General features: G+C 43.5%; 1 protein-coding gene across 5 annotated transcripts in view; it reads left to right on the forward strand.

Annotated features, from left to right (window-relative positions):
* Window positions 1-21141, forward strand: part of LOC121269609 (cell adhesion molecule 1-like) — a 415254-nt gene that overhangs the window by 317191 nt on the left and 76922 nt on the right. For all 5 annotated transcript variants that reach the window (XM_041174316.1, XM_041174312.1, XM_041174314.1 and 2 more), the window contains 3 exons: window positions 1786-1932; window positions 6062-6214; window positions 18082-18219. In XM_041174316.1, coding sequence (XP_041030250.1) covers window positions 1786-1932; window positions 6062-6214; window positions 18082-18219 — 438 coding nt within the window. The remainder of the gene's footprint in view (window positions 1-1785; window positions 1933-6061; window positions 6215-18081; window positions 18220-21141) is intronic.

Genomic DNA, 21141 nt, shown 5'->3' on the forward strand with positions numbered 1-21141 from the left:
ATGCCATTTCTGAGTAGTGATCCTTGCCCTGGTCACAGTACAAAAATATTAACAGGGAATACTTGTACCTCGTGGTTTTAACCAACAGGTCTGAAGGATTTGCAAACTGTGATTTAACATGAACTTTGAGGTGAAAGTTACAAAAAGATGTGAAAAGTACTTGACTTCTAGTGTCAAGTTTTTTTTTGCTGTGAGCCTGCACCAGAAATAGTTTCCAGAAACCTTGACGCTCTAAAAAGCAAGATTTGTGACTTATTGGTTCCTGTAATTTGCAATCTCTGGGGATGACCTTCGTCTCATTCCTTTAAGAAGAATCCCTGCCTCAGTTATTTGCTTTGCGATAGCATTAGTGTTTAGGCTCCACAAAATAGAGGAAATAAGGCTCTGTTGAGCACATACAGTAATGATAAATTAGTCACTTCTGCACTGCCGAAGCATATTACTTCAGACTGTCTGTTGTAACCTGCTTTTCTGCATTTAAAAATTGACTGGGCATTGTGCCCTGTTCCACATCCTCCGCAAACATTTGAGAGAGCTCGGTTAAGGGAATGAGTAGACATTGGTAAAAAGTGATTCATTCCTAGATTTGCAAAGACAATGGCTGACCCTTTGTAGGTTCTGTGATATATCACAGTGCCCAAAGCTGCTTCAAAAAGAGGGAAAGGGAAACTAGACTTTGAGCAAGTTTTAAGGGAAAAATTTGGGGACGTCAAGCTGCTATGGTTGGAGCAGGCGTTTGAGAGTGGGGAAAGAGTGTGAAGCAGTTGAAGGGTTTGTACAGGCAAGGGTTTTATTGATTGAAGACACTGCTTCAATGGTGGCATGGAGAAAGGTGGAAGAAACTTCGGAGGTACGGCTACATAGTGAATTATGACGTAACCCTCAGGTGCAGGTACCAGCCGTGTCCTGTGTTTGATGCTGGATATTACAGCTGAGATCATGCACTAAGGCCACAAGATGGCCATTATCTGAAACTGCAAAGTTACACTGTGTGCTTCTTGAGGTGATGCCCATGGCTAATTATTGGGAAGAAATTAAGAAAGCTGAACCCCACCTTCCTATGTTAAACCTGACATGCAAAAGCAAAAATTTGTCACTGAGCATCAGAATTGGAAAGTTGATGTGTTCTAGCCCTCTTATCTTAAAATCAGCCCCTCAAACATGGCATTGAGAAGGGCATATTTGAAGCATTAAAAACTACCGCATATGCTACAGTGTTGGGTACCATCCTCGAACTAAGCAGCAGTGTTGGTTTACATTGATGGCGATGTTTGGATGGTGTAATATGGTAATATAATTTGGTTCTTTATTGTCAATTAAATGTGGCTGCAATGCATTGCGCAGCATGATCTTCTCTCCTGCCAAAACAAGTTGAGTTTTGGTAAGAATTTTAACCTTGATTGAACAACATAGCTTTGTTCAGGCAGAGAGAGTCATAATCCAAGATGACCACAAGCCCCCACCTGTCCTGATTTGAACCAGAATTAGTGAAATCATTTCCCAACTCTGCAAGTCAGAGTGTGTGTTGCCCTCTAGTGTCAGACCAGAACGTCCTGAGCAGAATACATGCCGTTTAATTCATACCAGGTGACTGCAAATACAATCCAGTAATGGTCTCACCAGTCCAAAAAGGGTCTGTCTTATTTCCTTCCTTTTGGGCACAAGTCAACATCACCTCTCGCTTTTGAAACTCTTCTTTTGTGTTGTGGCTTGTCATACAGATACCCACTAAAGAACGGTGTTTCATTTCATTGCGTTTCTAACTGTTGCTTTTGATTTGTGAAGCTGATGCCCAGAATCTGGTGACGGACGATGTGGTGGTGGTGCAGGGTGAGGTGGCAACCATCAGCTGCCGAGTGAAGAACAATGATGATTCTGTTATTCAGCTGTTGAATCCAAGTCGACAAACAATTTACTTCCGGGAAGTTCGACGTAAGTTTCCAAACTGCCTGCAATAGTTCCTCGATTTTTCTTTCTTTTTAGTAGTTCAGCTGAGTGAGTGAGTGAGTGTGTGTGTATGTGTGTGTGTGTGTGTGTGTGTGTGTGTGTCTGTTTGTTTTCTCTCTCTCATGTTTTCCTGAAGGAGCTGACCTCTTGATCTCTTCAGGTGAAGAATCCCATTGTAACACACATCTTGTGGTCTGTCTAAGAGCAAATAAGGCTTTGGCTTTTTTCTCTAGAAATGAGAACACTGAAGGGTGATATACAGGTCTTTAAGACACGAAAAGATTTGTTGGCATCGACATAGAGACGTTTTCATTTACAATGGAGACAAGAAATAGAGGCCATAAATACAAGATAATCACCAATAAATCGAATAGGGAATTCAGAAGAAGGAACCTCTTTACTTAGCAAGTGGTTAGAATGTGCAGCCCACTGACTCAAGGAATAGTTGAGGTGACTAGCATAGATCCATTTATGTGGAAACTAGGTAAGCACATGAGGGAGAATAGAGGGCTGAGGTTAGATGAAGAAGGGTAGGTGGAGGCTTCTATGTAACCTATAGATTGACATGGGTCTGTTGGTGTAAATGGCCTGTATGGCTTGTGTCTACCATGTAAACTAAACAGTGGTAGGTAACTTTTCATCTGTCACCTATCCCTTCAAAGGTAGAAAGCCAAGGACTTGACTAGAAATCGATATTGCCATATTCTCCTGAGAGACAGAAACTTTTTGTTATGCACACACAAAGCAAATGCCTAGAAAGCTAATTGTTTTTGGTTCATTTGACTCACTTGTTGTCTGTCACAGAAGTGTGACCCTAGTTTTCGCTTTTTTAATTGGGTCATGGGGTGTGAACGGCACTAGTAAGGCCAGCATTTGTTGTCCATCCCAAATTGCCCTTGAGAAGGTGGCGGTGAGCTGCTGCTTCCATTCACTGCTGTCCATGTGGCGTAGGTACACCCACAGTGCTGTTAGGGAGGGAGTCCCAGGATTTTGGTCCAGTGACAGTGAAGGAACGGCAATGTATTTTCAAGTCAGGATGGTGTATGACTTGGAGAAGGTCATGTAGGTGGTGGTGTTCCCCTCGTCTGCAGCCCTTGTCCTTCTAGATAGTGGAGTTCACAGATTTGGAAGATGCTGTCAAAGGAGCCTTGGCAAGTTGCTGCAGTGCATCTTGTAGATGGTACACACTGCTGTCACTGTGCATTGGTGATGGAGGGAGTGGATGTTGGATGGGGTGCCAATCACACAGGCTGCTTTGAACTGGATGATATCAAACTTTGAGTGTTGATGGAGCTACACTCATCCAGGCAAGTGGAGAGTATTCCATCACACTGACTTCTAACTGGTGCCTCGTAGATAGTGGACAAGCTTTGAGGAGTCAGGAGGTGAGTGACTAAGCACAGAATTCACAGCCTCTGACCTGCTCTTGTAGCCACATAATTTATATGGTTGGTCCAGTTGAATTGCCGGTCAATGGCAATCCCCCAAGATGTTGATAGTGGGGGTTTCAGTGATGGTAGTGCCGTTGTACATCAACAGGAGATAGTTAGATTTTTTCCTGCTGGTGATGGTCACTGCTTGTTACTTGTGTGGCATAAATATGACTTGCCACTTATCAGCCTAACCAAGAATGTTGTCCAGGTCTTGCTGCACGTGAGCACAGACTGCTTTAGTATCTGAGGCGCAAATAGTTCTGAACGTTGTGCAATCATCAATGAACATCCACATTTCTGACCTTACGATGGAAAGAAGATCATTGATGAAGATGTTTGGACCTAGGAAACTACCCTGAAGAACTCGTGCAGCGATGTCCTGAAGCTGAAATGATTGTCTTCCAACAACCACAACCATCTCCCTTTGTGCTGGGTATGGTTCCAGCCAGCTTTTCCTCTGATTCCCATTGACTCCAGTTGAGCTAGGGTTCCTTGATGCCGCTCTCAGTCAGATGCTGCCTTGATGCCAAGAGGAATCACTCTCACCCCAGCTTTGGAATTCAGCTCTTCTGTCCATCTTTATTACAAGGCTGTAATGAATTCTGGAGCCAACTGGCCTTGATGGAACCCAAACTGAATATTGGTAAGCAGGTTATTGCTGAGTAAGTGCCACTTGATAGCAATGTCAATAGCACCTCCCATCATTTTGCTGATGATTTTGAGTAATCGGTATTTGGCCAGTTTGGCTTTGCCATGCTTGCTGTGGGCAGGACATACCTAGACAACTTTCCGCATTGATGGGTAGTTTTGTCGCTGTACTGGAATAACTTGGTTATGGGCGTGGCTAGTTCTGGAGAGCAAGACTTCAACGCTGCATGTAGTTGGAGCCCATAACCTTTGCAGTATCCAGTGTCTTCAGCCATTTCTTGATATCTCATGAAGTGAATCGAATTGGCTGAAGACTGGCACCTGTGGTGCTGGGAGCCTCAGGAGGAGGCATGGTTTTCATTTAACTGGATTAATGCTGCTGCAGTTGTCAGAGGGTGTAGTAGGAAATGAATCATTTTGCACCAGCGTGTTTTTGCCTGTTTGGAACACGTAGCTGTTTTGATCACCGTTGGCTATAAGATTTTATTTTGTGAAACTTGATAGGTGAAGAATGTGAAATATGTCGAGTGCAGCAGTGTGTGCATTCTTTTCCCATTGTACACATCAGGTACTGAATTTCCAGTAGAGATCTAAATCTGCTCAACTTCCCCATAGCTATTGCCTAAAACAAATGTCTAAACAAGCAGAAGGCAGTGAGAAATATGCAAGACTGTATTTCGAACTTTCTATACGGTTCTTACTGATCCTTTCCACTGTTTTATTTAACTCCTGTAACTATCTGTGGAAATTACCAGCAGCAGTTCTTTTTAAAGTTCAGATTCTGCAGCATTTCAAACATACTTGTATATGCTAAAGCAGTTTGAAGTGTCAGTGGCATTCTCTGAATGCTAATTAAGTCGTTGGTGCTTGTGTGGAAAAACGTAAATTATTTTGACACTCTATGCTTTTGAGCTTTTTTAAATTGGCAAGCTTCTACACTTTTGACAAGTTTCTTTATGCAAGTGACATTTTTTTTACTTAAAATACTGATGAGTTACTTCCGAACAGGATCCTCGCAACCGCATAGTTCTTTTCAACCCTTTCCTGAGCGTCCATTTTGTCACCATTGCCGCCCACCCAAGTGGAAATTGGAAATTTAATGTCACTATTTTGGGGAGGGGTTAGATTATATCCCCATCCTAGAGGCTTCTCTGGGGTTGTATCTTGTAATGGCAAACAGAGGGATGGAATAGCGAAGGCATGACTGTGACCTGAAATTTGAAGGACAACACTCTACTGGGCAACTAGCAGTGATGCACAATAGGGCTCATGTAGCAGCAATGTGAAACCCACAGGCAATCTGTTGGTAATCCTAGCTGCAAGGCCTTCCAAAAAAATAAAGCTACAATTAACCAGGGCTATATGCAAAGCTTCTTGTTTTCATAACAGCACCTGAGGCACAGAAGTTTAGGTATCATATCCAGTGCATGATGAAGGAATAATCCCAGCCTGTAATGGGAAAGTTCCTGCAGTGTAGCATGGCTTTTAGGCACTGGTGATGGCCCGTGGAATTCAGGAGGGAATAAAATGAAGCTGTAACCCAGTCCCACGTGGACAGAAAGCTGTCTTTGGGATCTACCCTTCATTGGCTGAAATCAACAAGACGACCTAGATCAGGAAATGGGGGGGCTGATTGGGCTTGTGAAGCTTGCTTCAGTGTTCAGGAAAGGAGTAAGATAGGATGAAAAACAAAATGCTTTAAGTGCAAAAGGGAAGCAGGGAGGCAATTGATGGCAATCATTTGATGATAAAAATAGAAAATTCACGTCAAGCACCCCGCACTCCCAAAGTCCTGTCGATGACAGTTTACACAGAACCCTTCTTCCAAACTGAATACTATTTTTTCCTGCAATTGCACTTTTTTAAATCTTTTTTATTTATTCATTTTTTAATGATGTTTGTTAAACTTTGAAATGCTTCTCCTTCATTCAGCCACAGATATTTTTTTTTAAAAATTAATATATTCAAACTTTTGGTATCCTTCATAGTCTTTCAGTTTAAAATTTAAAATGCTGTCACCTTCAATCTTGCAGCTTTGAAAGACAACAGGTTTCAGCTAGTGAATTTCTCAAGCAGCGAACTACGAGTCTCGTTGTCAAACGTTTCTTTAGTAGATGAAGGGAGATATGTCTGCCAGCTTTACACAGATCCTCCCCAGGAAGCCTTTGCTACAATTACAGTTCTTGGTGAGTAACAGCACAAACTTGTAGAAATAGAACAGTACAATGTTTAAGCCTTGGCTAAGACACCTGCCAAACCCAATGTTTTATATTGATCCCTGATTTTGCCTGTTTTTTTGCAGAAGGATCAGTAGGAGGGGGGCCTTTGTAAATCCATATTTTTCTTTATATTTCAGTGAACAGATACATAACTAGAAGCATTGGATGTCACTTGCAGTTTGAGACATCTTGACCAGGGTCTAGAATTAAATTCCAAAAGCCGTTGGAATCTCCGTTCACATTGGCGGGAACGGAAGATCCTGCCAGAGCGAGGGGCTGGAAATTCCCAGCCTCTTTTTTTTTGCATAAAGTTTCCTAAAACAATACAACTTTCTGCATTCCAAAGAGTACCTAGCCTGAAAGAAAACTCTTGATTGGTTTACTGTTGTTCGTTGATTGTGTTGTCAATCCAATGTGCTGTGCATTGTTACTCTCTGAACAACAACGGCCCACGACTTCTGTCGCGTGGCAATCACCGTCGGAGCCGCACATTTCTCACCCAGAATTCCGATCTGGCCCCGCTGAGGAATGTGCAGGGCAGCAACGTCGAGGGAAGTGAAGCCATGCCCCACCCCCCCCTTTTTTTTTAACGACACTGGCTCCTGTAAAATGGTAAGTTTAATGGTCCCAGCCGCTTTGAGAAGCCGGGGAAAAGTTAAGTAGGCGTGGGGTTAGGGTGGTCGGGGTTCGGGGTTGAGAAGGGAGGGGGTGTTGGTCGAGGGATGTGTCTGGTGCCTGGGAAGCCTTTGGGGGAGGGTAGTCGGGGGATGTTGGGAGGTAAATCGGGGACACAGTCAGGGAGGGGGTCGAGTGGGTAGTCAGGGCGGGTGAGATGGGTAGTCGGGTTCGAGTGGGGTAGTTGATGGGTCAGGAGGCTAGCCGGGAATGGAAGGGTCTGGGGAGGCTTTGTGTGGTCGGACATTGAGGGGTTACTCAGGGGGTGGGGGCTGGTGGTGTCCAGTGAGAGGGTTGGGGGGGCCCAGGGTGGTGGTCAGTACAAAAATTATCCAGGAGTTAGAAGTGGTTTTAATCCTTCTAAATTTTCCTGGGTAACTATTCTGCTGAGAGTCAGAAACATCCAATTTAACTCAGAGTATCGGATGGTTCCAGGTGAAGAGTAATTACCCATCAGAAGTTGTTACTTCCCGGGCAAAGGTACATTGCCAAGAGCAGACCATGAAACCCCATACTACTACTTATCAAAACTTACAAACTAGTGTTGCCAGATTTGGACCCTGCCCTACTCTTTAGTGCTAATGGACACTAGAAATCTACTCCAGACAATCAAACATATCACCCCTTCCCCTCCCAGTTCTGCCCAACCTCTCTTCCCCTCTCTACGTTTCTGTTAATACTGTTGTATTTCTATGGCCAGGATTTTCCGGTCGTCAGGACGGCCTTTTGAGGGGTGGGGTGGGGGGGGTGGGGGGGGGGTGGGGTGGGGGGTGGGGGGGTGCGAGCAGGAGTGGCCATGAATCGGACCACCGCCTGCAGTTGGGCTGCAACTGCTGTTTCATGCTAGTCGGCCAGTTAACAGCCAGCCAACGTGACTCGCACACTGCAGCACTCGGCGCCGCCTGTGTGGCGGGCAGGGGAGGGTGAGCACAGAACTTGGCTGCCGACTCCCGCGCATGCCCTCTGACTGAAATATCACGCAAGTCCACAATGACTTCAGGATGCTCGCCTGTCATCGCGTCTTTTTATGCTCTTTCTTGTCAGGTGCACACCCGCCCGCCCAACTAGCGCAGTATTCTGCCCTCTGTTTGGTTAATACAAGCTTACCAATCTCTCACAGGACTGGTAAACTAAACAGAAGTTCAGTTTATTTGAAGCTGTAGTACAGGATTGCTCAGCAGACAGCTTTACTATAAAGATTCAACAGCTATTGTTAACAGGAAGATACGGTTGTAATTCCTTCACATCACATGCTGCTAACTAAACTGAAAGCTCCTATGAAGAATATTTGCTGGTCACACGGTTTACATCCTGGCTACTTACTCATTATATTTTCTTTCTTAAAGCAATATCACAACAAATTCCTCCCCACTCCATAGTAATTCTAGGCCAAAGAATTTCCCGTTCAAAGCTGCTAAACTGCCCCATTGTATAGTACTGCTGCAGTGCTAGAAGGATTTTATAAGGTGGATAAGAGGAGGAATCAAAAGAAAAAGGCATAATCTTATAATTAGACACAGGCCTTTCAGGAAGCAATTCGTCACATAAAAGTTTGCAGAAGTCCTGAATTTTCTCCCCCAAAGGCAGAGGATGCTGGATCAATTGAAATTTTGTTGAAGTATCCAGGGCTTTGTGTCAATGGCAGGTAAATGGTGTTGATGTGCAAATTAACCATGATCTAATTGATTGGCGGAACATTTGGGACAGAATGGCTTCCTCCTCTTCCTGTATAAGGTGCCAGACCTGGGAGATTACAGCAATCGGAAAAGATTAAAGAAGTCGGGGCCTTTTTTACGAAGTCTTGAAGGAAACCTGAAAAGGTCTTTAAAATCATGAATGGGTTGGATCGGGTAAATTTGGAGAGAATTTTTCAACTTATCGGAGAATCCAAAACTAGGAGCCATAAATACAAGATAATTACTCATGAATCTAGTGGGGTGTGGGAATCGAGAGAAAATATTAGAGAGGAATACCAGGGTGCACAAAACACTGGGAGGGACAGATGGCACTAGTATAGAGAATAATAAGTTGCTCAGTACAGTCTATAGACCGCCAACTAGTGAGAAGTACATAGAACAAATCTGCAGGGAAATTGCAGTGCGATGTAAGCATATAGAGTAGTTATAATGGATAACTTTAATTACCCGAATGTAGACTGAGACAGTGGTAGTGAAAAGGGCAGAGAGGGAAAATAGTTCCTAGATTGTGATTAGGAAGATTCCCTACAGCAGTATGTGTAGAGTATCCAGTATGTATCCAACAAGAAAGGATGCACTGTTGGATCCTAGATGTTGGAAATGAAGTAGGACAAGTAGATCAAGTGTCAGTGGGAGAACATTTAGGAGACGGTGATCATTATATTGTACGTTTTAGGATGATGATTGAAAAGGATGATAGACAATCCAAATTAAGAATAATTAACTAGACGAGAGCCAACTTCGATGGGGCAAGAACGGAGCTGGGACAGAGACTGGAATGAAAGATGCGCAGGAAAAACTGTACGAACAATGAGCTACTTTCAAAGAAGAATTGGTTTGGCCACCATCAAGGTGTATTCCATTGAAAGGGAAAGGTAGGGCAAACAAATCCAGAGGTCCCTGGATGGAAAAGGAGATAGAAATTAAGATAAAGATGAAAAAGTGTGCTCAGGTGTCAGGCAGAAAATACAATTGAGAATCAAGAGGAATATATAAGGTCCAGAGGGGAGGTGAGAAAGCATATTAGAGAAGCAAAGAGGGATTATGCGATAAGACTGGCAGCCAACATAAAGGGCAATCCCAAAATCTTCTACGGGCATATGAATAGTTAAAAAGGTGGTAAAAGGAGGAGTAGGGCTGACGAGGGACCTAAAAGTGAATTTACATGGACGAAGGGGCCATGGGTGAGGTATTAAATGAATACTTTACATCCATCTTTACCAAGGAGGTAGATGCTACCCAGGCCATGGTGACAGACGAGGAAACTCTGTCACTAGAAGGGTTCAAAATTGATAAGGAGGAAGTGTTGAGTAGACTGTCCATACTTAAAGTTGATAAGACACCGGGACCAGATGAGACGCATCCAAAGATATCGAAGGAAGTGAGAGTAGGAATTGCAGGGGCATGCGCCATAATTTTTCAGTCTTCCCTAGATTCAGGGGAGGTGCCAGAGGACTGGAGAATTGCAAACATTACGCCCTTGTTCAAAAAAGTTTGTAAGGATAAGCCCAGCAATTATAGACCAATCAGCTTAACTTTGGTGGCAGACAAGATTCTAGAAGCAATTATTCAGTATAGAATTAGTAGTCACATGGAAAAACATGGGTTGAAAAGGAGTCAGCATAGATTTCTAAAGAGGAAATCGTGTTTAACTAACTTGCTGGAGTTTTTTTTGAAGAGGTAGCAGAAAAGATCAATGAGGGTGATGTTTGTTGATGTGGTGTACATGAACTTTCAAAAGGCATTTGATTCAGTACCACGCAACGGACTTGAGAAAAGTTATTGCTCAAGGAATAAAAGGGACAGTAGCAACATGGATACAAAATTGGCTGAAAAATAGGAAGCAGAAAGTAATGGTCAATGGATATTTTTCAGGCTGGAGAAAGATTAGTAGTGGAGTTCCCCAGGGGTCGGTATTGGGACCCTTGCTTTTCCTGATATATATTAATGATCCAGAACTTGGCGTGCAGGGGACAATTTCAAAGCTTGCGGATGATACGAAGCATGGGAATGTTGTGAACTGTGAGGAAGACGGTGTGGAAAATAAAGAGGACATAAACAAGTTGGTGGAGTGGGCAGATAGGTGGCAGGTGAAATTCAATGCGGAGAAGTGTGAGATGATGCATTTTGGCAGGAAGAACATGGACAGACAATATAAAATAAGGGGTAAAATTTTGAAGAAGGTGCAAGAGCAGAAAGATCGGGGTGTTTATGTGCAAAGATCATTGAAAGTGGTAGGACAGAGAGCAGTTAATAAAGCATATAATATCCTGTGCTTTATTAATAGAGGCATAGAGTACAAGAGCAAGAATTTTATGCTGAATTTATATAAGACACTAGTTAGACATCAGCTGGAGTATTGTGTACAGTTCTGGATGCCACATTATAGGAAGGATGTGAACACATTGGAGAGAGTGCAGAAGGGGTTTAAACAAGATTGGTTCCAGTGATGGGAAACTTCAGCTACGAGGATAGATTGGACAGCTTGGAACTGTTCTCCTTGGAGAGAAGGCGGCTAAGAGGAGATTTAATAGAGATGTTCAAAATTGAGGGGTCTGGACAAAGTAAATAGGGAGAGGCTAAAACAAAAACAGAATTACCTGGAAAAACTCAGCAGATCTGGTAGCATTTTACTTAGTTCTGTTGAAGGGTCATGAGGACTCGAAACGTCAACTTTGTTCTTCTCCGCCAATGCTGCCAGACCTGCTGAGTTTTTCCAGGTAATTCTGTTTTTGTTTTGGATTTCCAGCATCCGCACTTTTTTGTTTTTATAAAATAGGGAGAGGCTGTTCCCACTCATAAAAGGATCAAGAGCGAGTTGACATAGAGATAAAGAAGCAAATGTAATGTGAGCAAAAACGTTTTCACACAAGTGGTTCGGGTCTGGAATGAACTGTTTGGAAGTGTGGTGGAGGCAGGTTCAATTGAGGCATTCAAGAGGACATTACGTGATTATTTGAATAGAAACAATGTGCAGGGGTACAGAGAAAAGGCAGGATAATGACACGAGGTCAAAATACTTATTTGGAGAGCCGGTGCAGACACGATGGGCCAAATGGCCTCTCCTGTGCCGTTAAAATTCTCTGATTCTGTGAAGAAGGAGAAATTTCTTTCCTCAGTGTGGTTAGAATTCAGATCCGTTCCGGAAGTAATTGGCTGAGGACAATAGCTTAGATGCTTTAAAAGGGAAACTAGACGAGGACTTGAACAAAAGGGATAGAAAGATATGTTGAAAAGTTGAGACAAGGTAGATAGAACGGAATGAGACTTGTGGAGTATAAAAACCAGCGCAGACGAGTTTGGCCGAATGCAGCTTCAGTGCTGTATACTCTCTGCGGAACTGAAACTTCAGCTCTACCAAAATCTAAGAGCACCCCAACCTCCATCCACACCCTGGTGTGATGAAACTGCACTTTTCCTAACATTTTGTGAGCCATCATGCTGTGAATTCTCAGCTCAAAAATAAAAACAATGCCTTGAAATTTCATCCTCGTGGTGGGTAGCGGGAGATTGGAAAACGCCTGGCTCGGCCCACCAGCCTCGGGAGAAAGTGCTTGCAAAGGCGGGGTCTTTGTTGCCGGGGAGGAGGTGTGGGCTGCAGGTGGGCCAGCCAATCCAGGAAAACGTTTGGAGGCAGATACGGGCTGCAGGGTGCGGAAGCGGACTGTTTGAAAGGTCCCATTGTAGTGAGACTTCATTCCAGCCCTCATCCCTCACACCCCCTCACCCTGCCAACACTCACCGTGCCCATCCATCCATCCATCCATCCATGCCATGTCATGACCCCCCACCCACTCCCTATGGTGCCTCATAGCCCTAATGCCAAGCTCTGCCATTCCAACCAACATCCCATGACCCACTCATTTCCCCCTATGGCATTTCCATGCCCATTGAAGTCTCATGGCATCAAGTCAAACATGGGCAAGGAAACCTCCTGCTGATTACCACATACTGCCCTCCCTCAGCTGGTGAATCAGTGCTCCTCCATGTTGAACACCACTTGAAGGAAGCACTGGGGGTGGCTAGGGCACAGAATGTGCTCTGGTTGGGGGACTTCAATGTCCATCACCAGGAGTGGCTCGGTAGCACCACTGCTGACTGAGCTGGCCGAGTCCTAAAGAACAAAGCTGCTAAACTGGGTCTGCGGTGGGTGGCGAGGGAACCAATAAGAGGGAAGAACCTACTTGACCTCGTCCTCACCAATTGACCTGTCACAGTTGCAACTGTCCATGACAGTAGGAATGACCACCACACAGTTATTGTGGAGACAAAGTCCTGCCTTCACGATTAGGATACCCTCCATTGTGTTGTGTGGCACTACCACTGTGCTAAATGGGATAGATTTCAAATGGATCTAGCAACTCAAAACTGGGCATCCATGAGGTGCTGTGGGCCATCAACAGCAGCAGAATTGTACTTGAACACAATCTGTAACCTCATGGCCCAGCATATCCCCGCACCCCCCCCCCCCCCCACATTATCATCAAGCCAGGGGATCAACCCTGGCTCAATGCAGGAGGGCACGCCAGGAGCAGCACCAGGCATACCTAAAAATGAGGTATCAACCTGGTGAAGCTACAACACAGGACTGTTTGTGTGCCAAGCAGCGAAAGCAGCATGCAATAGACAGCAAGCGATCCCATAATCAACAGAACAGATCTAAGCTCTGCAGTCCTCCCACATCCAGTTTTGAATGGTTGTGAACTATTGAATTAACTGGAGGAGGAGGCACCATAAATATACCCATCCTCAATGATGGAGGAGCCCACTACATCAGTGCAAAAGACAAGGCTGAAGCATTTGCAACAATCTTCAGCCAGAAGTGCTAAATGGATGATCCATCTCAGCCTCCCCTGGAGGTCCCCAGAATCACAGATGTCAGTCTTCAGCCAAGTCAATTACTCCATGTGATATCGAGAAATGGCTGAAGGCACTAAATACTGCAAAGGCTATGGATCCTGACAACGTTTTAGTAATAGTACTGAAAACTTGTGCTCCAGGACTAGCTCTGCCCTCAGCCAAACTGTTCCAGTACAACTACAACACTGGCATCTACCTGGCTATGTGGAAAATTGCCCAACCACATCTTGTGCGCAAAATGCAGGACAAATCCAACCCGGCCAATTACTGCCCCATCAGACTACTCTCGATCATCAGTAAAGTGATGGAAGGGGTCATCGACAGTGCTATCAAGCGGCACTTACTTAGAACCAACCTGCTCACTGACGCTCAGCTTGGATTCCACCAAGGCTACTCAGCTCCTGACCTCATTACAGCCTTGGTTCAAACATGGACAAAAGAGCTGAACTCCTGAGGTGAAGTGAGAGTGACTGCCCTTGACATCAAGGCTGCATTTGACTGAGTGTGGCATCAAGGAGCCCTAGCAAAACTGGAGTCAATGGGAATCGGGGAAAACTCTCCACTGGTTGGAATCATACCTAGCACAAAGGTAGATGGTTGTGGTTGTTGGAGGCAATCATTTCAGTCCCAGGACATCACTGCAGGAGTTCCTCTGGGTAGTGTCCTCGGCCCGACCATCTTCAGCTGCTTCATCAATGACCTTCCTTCCATCTTAAGGTCAGAAGTGATGATGTGAACGTTCAACACCATTCACAACTCCTCAGATACTGAAGCAAACCTTGCCCAAATGCAGCAAGATCTGCATAACATTCAGGCTTGGGCTGTTCAGAGGCAAGTAACATTCATGCCACACAAGTGCCAGGCAATGATCATTTCCAACAAGAGAGAATCTAACCATCTCTCCATGAAATTCAATGAAATTACCATTACTGAATCCCTTTACTATCAATATTCTGGGGCCGGGGGTGGGGTTACCATTGACGAGAAATTGAAGTGGACCTACCGTTTTAAATACTATGGATACAAGAGCAGGTCAGAGGCTGGAATTCTGCAGTGACTATCTCACCTCCTGATTCCCCAAAGTCTGTCCACCATCTACAAGGCACAAGTCAGGAATGCGATGGAATACTCCCCACTTGCCTGGATGAGTGCAGCTCCCACACACTCGAGAAGCTTGATACCATCCAGGACAAAGCAGCCCGCTTGATTAGCACCATATGCACAAACATTCACTCCCTCCATCAACGATGCACAGTAGCAGCAACTCACCAAGGCTCCTTCAACAGCATGGTCCAAACCTGCAACCTGTACCACCTAGAAGGACAAGAGCAGCAGATGCATGGGAATACCTCAACCTGCATGTTCCCTTCCAAGCCACTCACCACCCTGACTTGGAAATGTATCGCCGTTCCTTCACTGTCGCTGGGTCAAAATCCTGGAACTCCTTCCCTAACAGCACTGTGGGTGTACCTACACCACATGGACTGCAGCCATTCAAGAAGGCAGCTCATCACCACCTTCTCAAGGGTAACTAGACCTTAAAAATGCTGGCCTAACCAATGATACCCACGTCCCATGAAAGAAGTTTTAAAAAATTGACCTACTATGTACTCTATAAATCCAATGAACTGTATACTGACAGTAGAATGTATTTAAAATAAAAAAACTTTAAAAAAAGTAATTCATTCATAACTTTTTATCATGTTAAAGAAGTCATGTCACTTAGAAGGCAATGACGGTGTCAATTTACAGACCCTTTAAAGTATCAATCACAAAAACCACTAACCCTTGAAACAACTTAGTTTTGTAAGTAATCATTGTAAAATTGACAGCAGAGATCAGAGACCCTGAGCTATCAATCAAACAATGTTTTCTCTGGGCCTTAGGTATTTTAGTACCCTAATGATTGTCTAGGTTCTCAGGCAAGCATACATAATAAGGCTTGACTGAGAGCCCAGATGTCCATTAAGCTTATTGAAGCACCTGCACCCTAGAAGAAACATTGTTTTGACAGTTCTGGCTATCAATTTCACAACATTTGTTTACAATATTAAATGATTTTGAGGGTTTGTGTCATTGATACTTTAAAGGATCTGGATGATTGACACTTCTATTGTCTAAGTTAAATGACTTTTTTAATATTAGTAGAAAGTTATGAATGAATTACTTTTTAAAGCTTTTTTTTAAACACATCCTACTATCGCTATAGGTGTTTATTGACCCACTATTCGCTGTATACAGCCAATGAGCATGGAAGTGCCATAGCTTGGCATAGGGGACATGAGGGGCCATAGGGGGTCGGTGGAAGGGCAGAGTGTGGTATTAGGGGCATGAGGAGAGCTTTTAAAATTACTTTTACTCCTGAGGGGCAGTGAACCACAAATCTTTAAAAACCTGGCCTGACTCCATGAAAATTGAAGAGGAGTAGAACATGCCTATCTCTACAATGGAGCTGGCCATGTTGGGAGTGCCGGGTTGTGGCTTTTAACAGGAACCAGCCCACACTCTTCAAAGGCACTCCCAATAATCAGACAACTCAGGAATGTAGTTGGGAATCCTGGAATCGGAACCCACCTGCCATTTTTAAAGAGATCCCTAGCCATTCTGACTTGGTGAAAATCCAGGCCAATGAAAGGCATCTAGAAGCACAAATGTGTTGGGATGAACTATTGTTTTCATAGAATTAATGGTCAGAATCATCAAATTGAATCCCACTATCAACAAAAAAAAACCCCAGGACATCATATTGACTTATTAAGTCACTGCAACTAATAGACAAGATAATTATCTCTTGTATGATGTGAACACCCCTTCTGTTACAAAGTTATTGTATCATCCAACCCATTGGGCAACACCACTGGAGGTTTGCTAACATATATATAAATTGGAATCTATTTAGGCACTTATATTCTTAATAAATTGGAAGAGTTGCCAGCAAAATGGTGAGAAGGATTTTGCTTTCCCTGTGAGACTGATCTACATAACATTGAGCATGGAATTTCACAAATCCCCCTATTATGCAGTAAACCTACACACATTTGGTAATTTTCTGTCAAGTATCCTTACTTTTCTTGTCAGCTCTGTCAACCCATTATTCTGTCTGAGCAGAAAGCCAAATAATTCAATAGAGAGAAGCAGCAGTTTTTTTTTTTAAAATGGTCTATGAGCCTTGCGAGCAAGACCAACACCTATTGCTCTCAGGAAGCTGGTGATGAGCATTCTTGAATCTCTGCAGTCATTCTATTGAAGGTGCTCCCACACTGCTGGTAGGTTGGGAGTTCCAGGATTTTGGCCCAGTGTTGTTGAAGGAATGGCAATATATGTCCAAGATGAGATATTGTCTGATTGGAGGGGAACCTGAAGGTAGTAGCGTTCCCGTGTGCCTACTGTCCTTGCCCTTCCAGATGGTGGAGGTCACGGGTGTGGGAGTCACCAAAGAACATTATGTCATTTAACGTTTAACATAATCAACATATAAACTGCACAGGTAGCCACTCACAATGGACCACTGATATTTTCTATGCTATACAGCTAACTGTAAATCTCTCATGAGCTGTGTTTGTAGGGAATGATTAAGTTGTACAAACTTTATATATTTCTTTGTGAAGAAGGCTGCTATGCTGTGCCTAGGGACTGAGGCAGATAGTGCAGTTGAATTGATTGCCAGAGTGCCTCATGGCAAATCACAGCCAGGTCCTAACATACTATACAGGTTGGTTGTAAATTATTATAAGTCTATCATCTATCTGTCTATACATGTAATAGGAGTCTTCAATCTCATCCATCCATCACTGTTCAGTGTTAAACCTGAAAATGGCACACATACTAAGCACATAGTACCTTTGCAACTGGGATTTTTCTTTCTAGATTGAACAGTGTTTTTAGGATAAAAACAAAAAACTGCGGATGCTGGAAATCCAAAACAAAAACAGAACTACCTGGAAAAACTCAGCAGGTCTGGCAGCATCGGCGGAGAAGAAAACAGTTGATGTTTCGAGCCCTCATGACCCTTCCAGTTCTGTTGAAGGGTCATGAGGACTTGAAACGTCAACTCTTTTCTTCTCCGTCGATGCTGCCAGACCTGCTGAGTTTTTCCAGTGTTTTTAGGATGTTGGTTTTCTGCAAGTACTTGTGTTGGACAGTAAAAATGTGCAACTGGGTGACCTAAGTCACAGTACCTGCTATTGGGTCCTGCATTCAGTGCCAAAGGAACTCTATGCCTGCATGCTTGTATAGATGTGTAGAACTTTGCGCCCCACTCTTGTGCAGAGAGAATAACATTAAAAAGAGTCAGAACAGAGCTTATTTGTGACTGTGCTCTGAGTTTAGATTATGCCACACCTTGGGCAATGCCCAAGTGCTTGCTTGAATGCAATCAAATCAAATCACCAATCTGATGCCCAGATAATCCTGTCACACTGATATGTGCCAACGCAAAATCAAGATGACAATGAAATTCTTAATGTTAAACTGTAAATTAGCAAAATGCTGAACTTCTTTCTCCTCTGCCAACTACCAGAGGCAAAATATGCAAGGTTTGCCATATGTCGCAATGAGCTGTCTGTTTTTGTGCATGTTCTGAAACAGTCTTTTCAACATCAGTCCCACCAGAAACACCGACCATAGATGCAAACAAGGACATCGTGAGTGAAGGGGAAGAGGTCGAATTCACATGCAGTACCACAGGTAGCAAGCCAGCTGCTGAGATCAAGTGGTTGAAAGGCGATCAAGAGATGCAAGGTTTGGACAGTTTCTGTGTTGGCATCAGTCATTACTTTTGATCTATGTAAATATATCACATATGTTCCAACTTGAAATACCAACTGGCAGGTGTAGCATTTAGTTAATTATCCTCAACAAAGATTCATGTTTTGCATATTCCAAGTTCTTCACCTCTCCCTGTACTAATTCATCTTTTTGACCCCTCAGAACACCTTTGTAGATGGAAGGCAGGAGATCTGCCCTCTGCCTCTGCCCCAGTCCTCTAGCTGGCTACGAGGTGTTGTTTGAGATTCATATATCTGTCCTCCTCCTAATGAAGTGCCTCTCCATTTACATAACTGTACATTGCTGAAGGTGGATATCTTGATATGTAATTAAAGCAATTTGTATTATTGCATCAAGTGTCAGTGTTAACAAGTAGTAGATTACCCTAGCTGTGCCAGAAGATGGTGGATTCAAGCCCCACTTCAGTGACTTGAACACATCATCTAGGCTGAGACTTTAGTTAGGGCAGTTCTCATTCTCCTCCGATTAAATGCACAGAACAAAAATTTGGAAAATATTCTATGCCCTCAGTTACGTTTACCATCTTTTAATTACCCTTTAATAAACTGCTGTGCATTTTGAGTAAAATTTTCAACATGGTATCATTGGCGGGGCATCGGAGTTCTATTTTTAAGCTAGCTTTTCATTATTAATTATTTTTGCCCCTCAGTATGTTTAAGATTGAATAACGTTCCAGTTGCACAAGTAGTCACAAATGGGGTGCTTGATAAACCGAGTGTGAAAGTTGGGAACGTGGTGAGGGTAGGAAGGTGCTGCTGCTTTCTTTGTCTCTAATGCTTGTGACATGGTTCATATTGCAGGTAAATATTTAACTTGATCTGGTTTAAGTTATGGATAAATCAAGTAATTCATTGAAAACTATAAGCTAAATTGATTATATAAATAAGCTTTAACTAAAGAACAAAAACAGGGTTAAAGAGGGATGACAGTGCAGGCAGCACGTGTGAGTTTGTGAAGAGCAGTGCAACCCTGGACACCCTCATCCACAGGGCCTGCATCTCAAGGAGCTTCAGCTAAGAGTTACTGAGCTGGAATCTGAGGTACAGACATTGCAGGGTACAAGCATACGAATTAGAAGCAGGAATAGGCTATTCGTCCCCATGTGCTGGCTCTGCTATTTAATAAGATGTTGGCTGATCTGGTTGTGGCCTCAACTCCATATTCCCGCCTACCCCCAATAACCTTTGACTCCCTTGTTAGTCAAAAATGTATCTACCTCCACGTTAAAAATATTCAATGACCCTACCTCCACTGCCCTCTAGTGAAGAGAGTTCCAAAGGCTCATGACCCACAGAAAAAAAATCTCATCTCTGTCTTAAATGGGAGAGCCCTTATTTCTAAATTGTGTCCCCCTGTTCTAGTCTCTCCCACAAGGGGAAACATCCTTTCAGCATCCATGCTGTCCAGTCCCCTCAGGATCTTATGTGTTTCAATAAGATCACCCCTCAATGTTCTAAACTCCAGTGATAAAGGTCCAGCTGTCCAACCTTTCCCTTAAGATAATGTCCTCATCCCAGGTATCACTTGAGTGAACCTTCTCTGAACTGCTTCTAATGCATTTATATCCTTTCTTAAATAAGCAGACCAAAACTTATTTTGATATCAGGGAGGGTGAGGGTTACCTGGTTACTTCAATCAGGAGGTAGTCACAGCCCTTATGTTTGGAAGTAGTACTAATATGACCAATGGCCATAGATAGGAAGGTGCAACTTCAAGTCAGGGGACCTCGGGCGCAGTGCTGGAGAAGCTTCAGCCTTTGTCCTTATTCAACAGTTATGAGGTTCTTGCTGCCTGTGTGGATGAGGAAAGTCTGCAGAGTGGGTGAGCAAACTGACCATGACGCCGTAGCACCAGTGGCCATTCAAATGGAGGCAGTGAAAAGGAATGTGGAAGTGATATATAGTCAGGGGGATCGATACTGTTTTCTGCAGCTGCGTCCAGAAGTTCTGAAGGTTGTGTTATCTGCCTCGTGCCAGGGTTAAGAACATCTCCTCACGGCTGAAGAAGAACTAGGAGTGGGAGGAGGAGGATCCGTTGTCATGGTCCACATAGAAACCAAGAACATAGGTGGAATGAGGTTCTGCTGAGGGAGTTTGAGGAGCTATGGTGCAAATTAATAAGCAGAACCTCAAAGGTAATAATCTCTGAATTACTACCTGAGCCACATGCAAAGTGACAGAGGATCAAACAGATCGGAAAGCTGAATATGTGATTCAAAGAGTGGTGTGGAAGATGGGAGTTTCAATTCATGAGGTACTGACGCCAGTACTGGGAAAAGGGGAAGCTGTTCCATTGTGGCAGTCTCTAAATAGACTAAGACCAGTAATCTCCTGAATCAATTAGGGTTGTAAATATGGTTTCAAATGAAAAAAATGTTGGGGGAGGTTGTGTGGGGAGCTAAGAGGGAAGTTCAGGTGAGGAGGGATGTATATATGTAAAGGCAGAAATAAAGGTCCAGGAGCAATGCTCTGATTTGGGTAAAAATAACAAGAATGTGACAAAAAGGAACAAACAAAGCATTTAATGGTAACAGTGCACCAGTGAATAAGGTCAAATCGGGGAAAAATGGTAGAAAGTTGAAATTAAAGGTGCAAATACACAACAAATTCATGACAAGATGGATGAATAAATGGCATAAGTAGACATAAGTGGGTATGATTTTGGAGCCATTACAGAGACTTTTGTTGCATGATGGCCAAGATTGACAACTAACTGTCCCAGGGTGCTCAATGTTTCAAAAAGACAGACAAATGGGAAAGGACAGGGGATAGCCCTGATAGTATATGGTGATATGATAGTGAGGAAAGATCTTTGCTGCTAGGATTGGTTAAAGGAAAGGAAATAGAATAGGAATAATTGGCAGGCTGTTGCTTG

The sequence above is a fragment of the Carcharodon carcharias genome, chromosome 25, assembly GCF_017639515.1.
Source record: "Carcharodon carcharias isolate sCarCar2 chromosome 25, sCarCar2.pri, whole genome shotgun sequence".
Classification (NCBI taxonomy): domain Eukaryota; kingdom Metazoa; phylum Chordata; class Chondrichthyes; order Lamniformes; family Lamnidae; genus Carcharodon; species Carcharodon carcharias.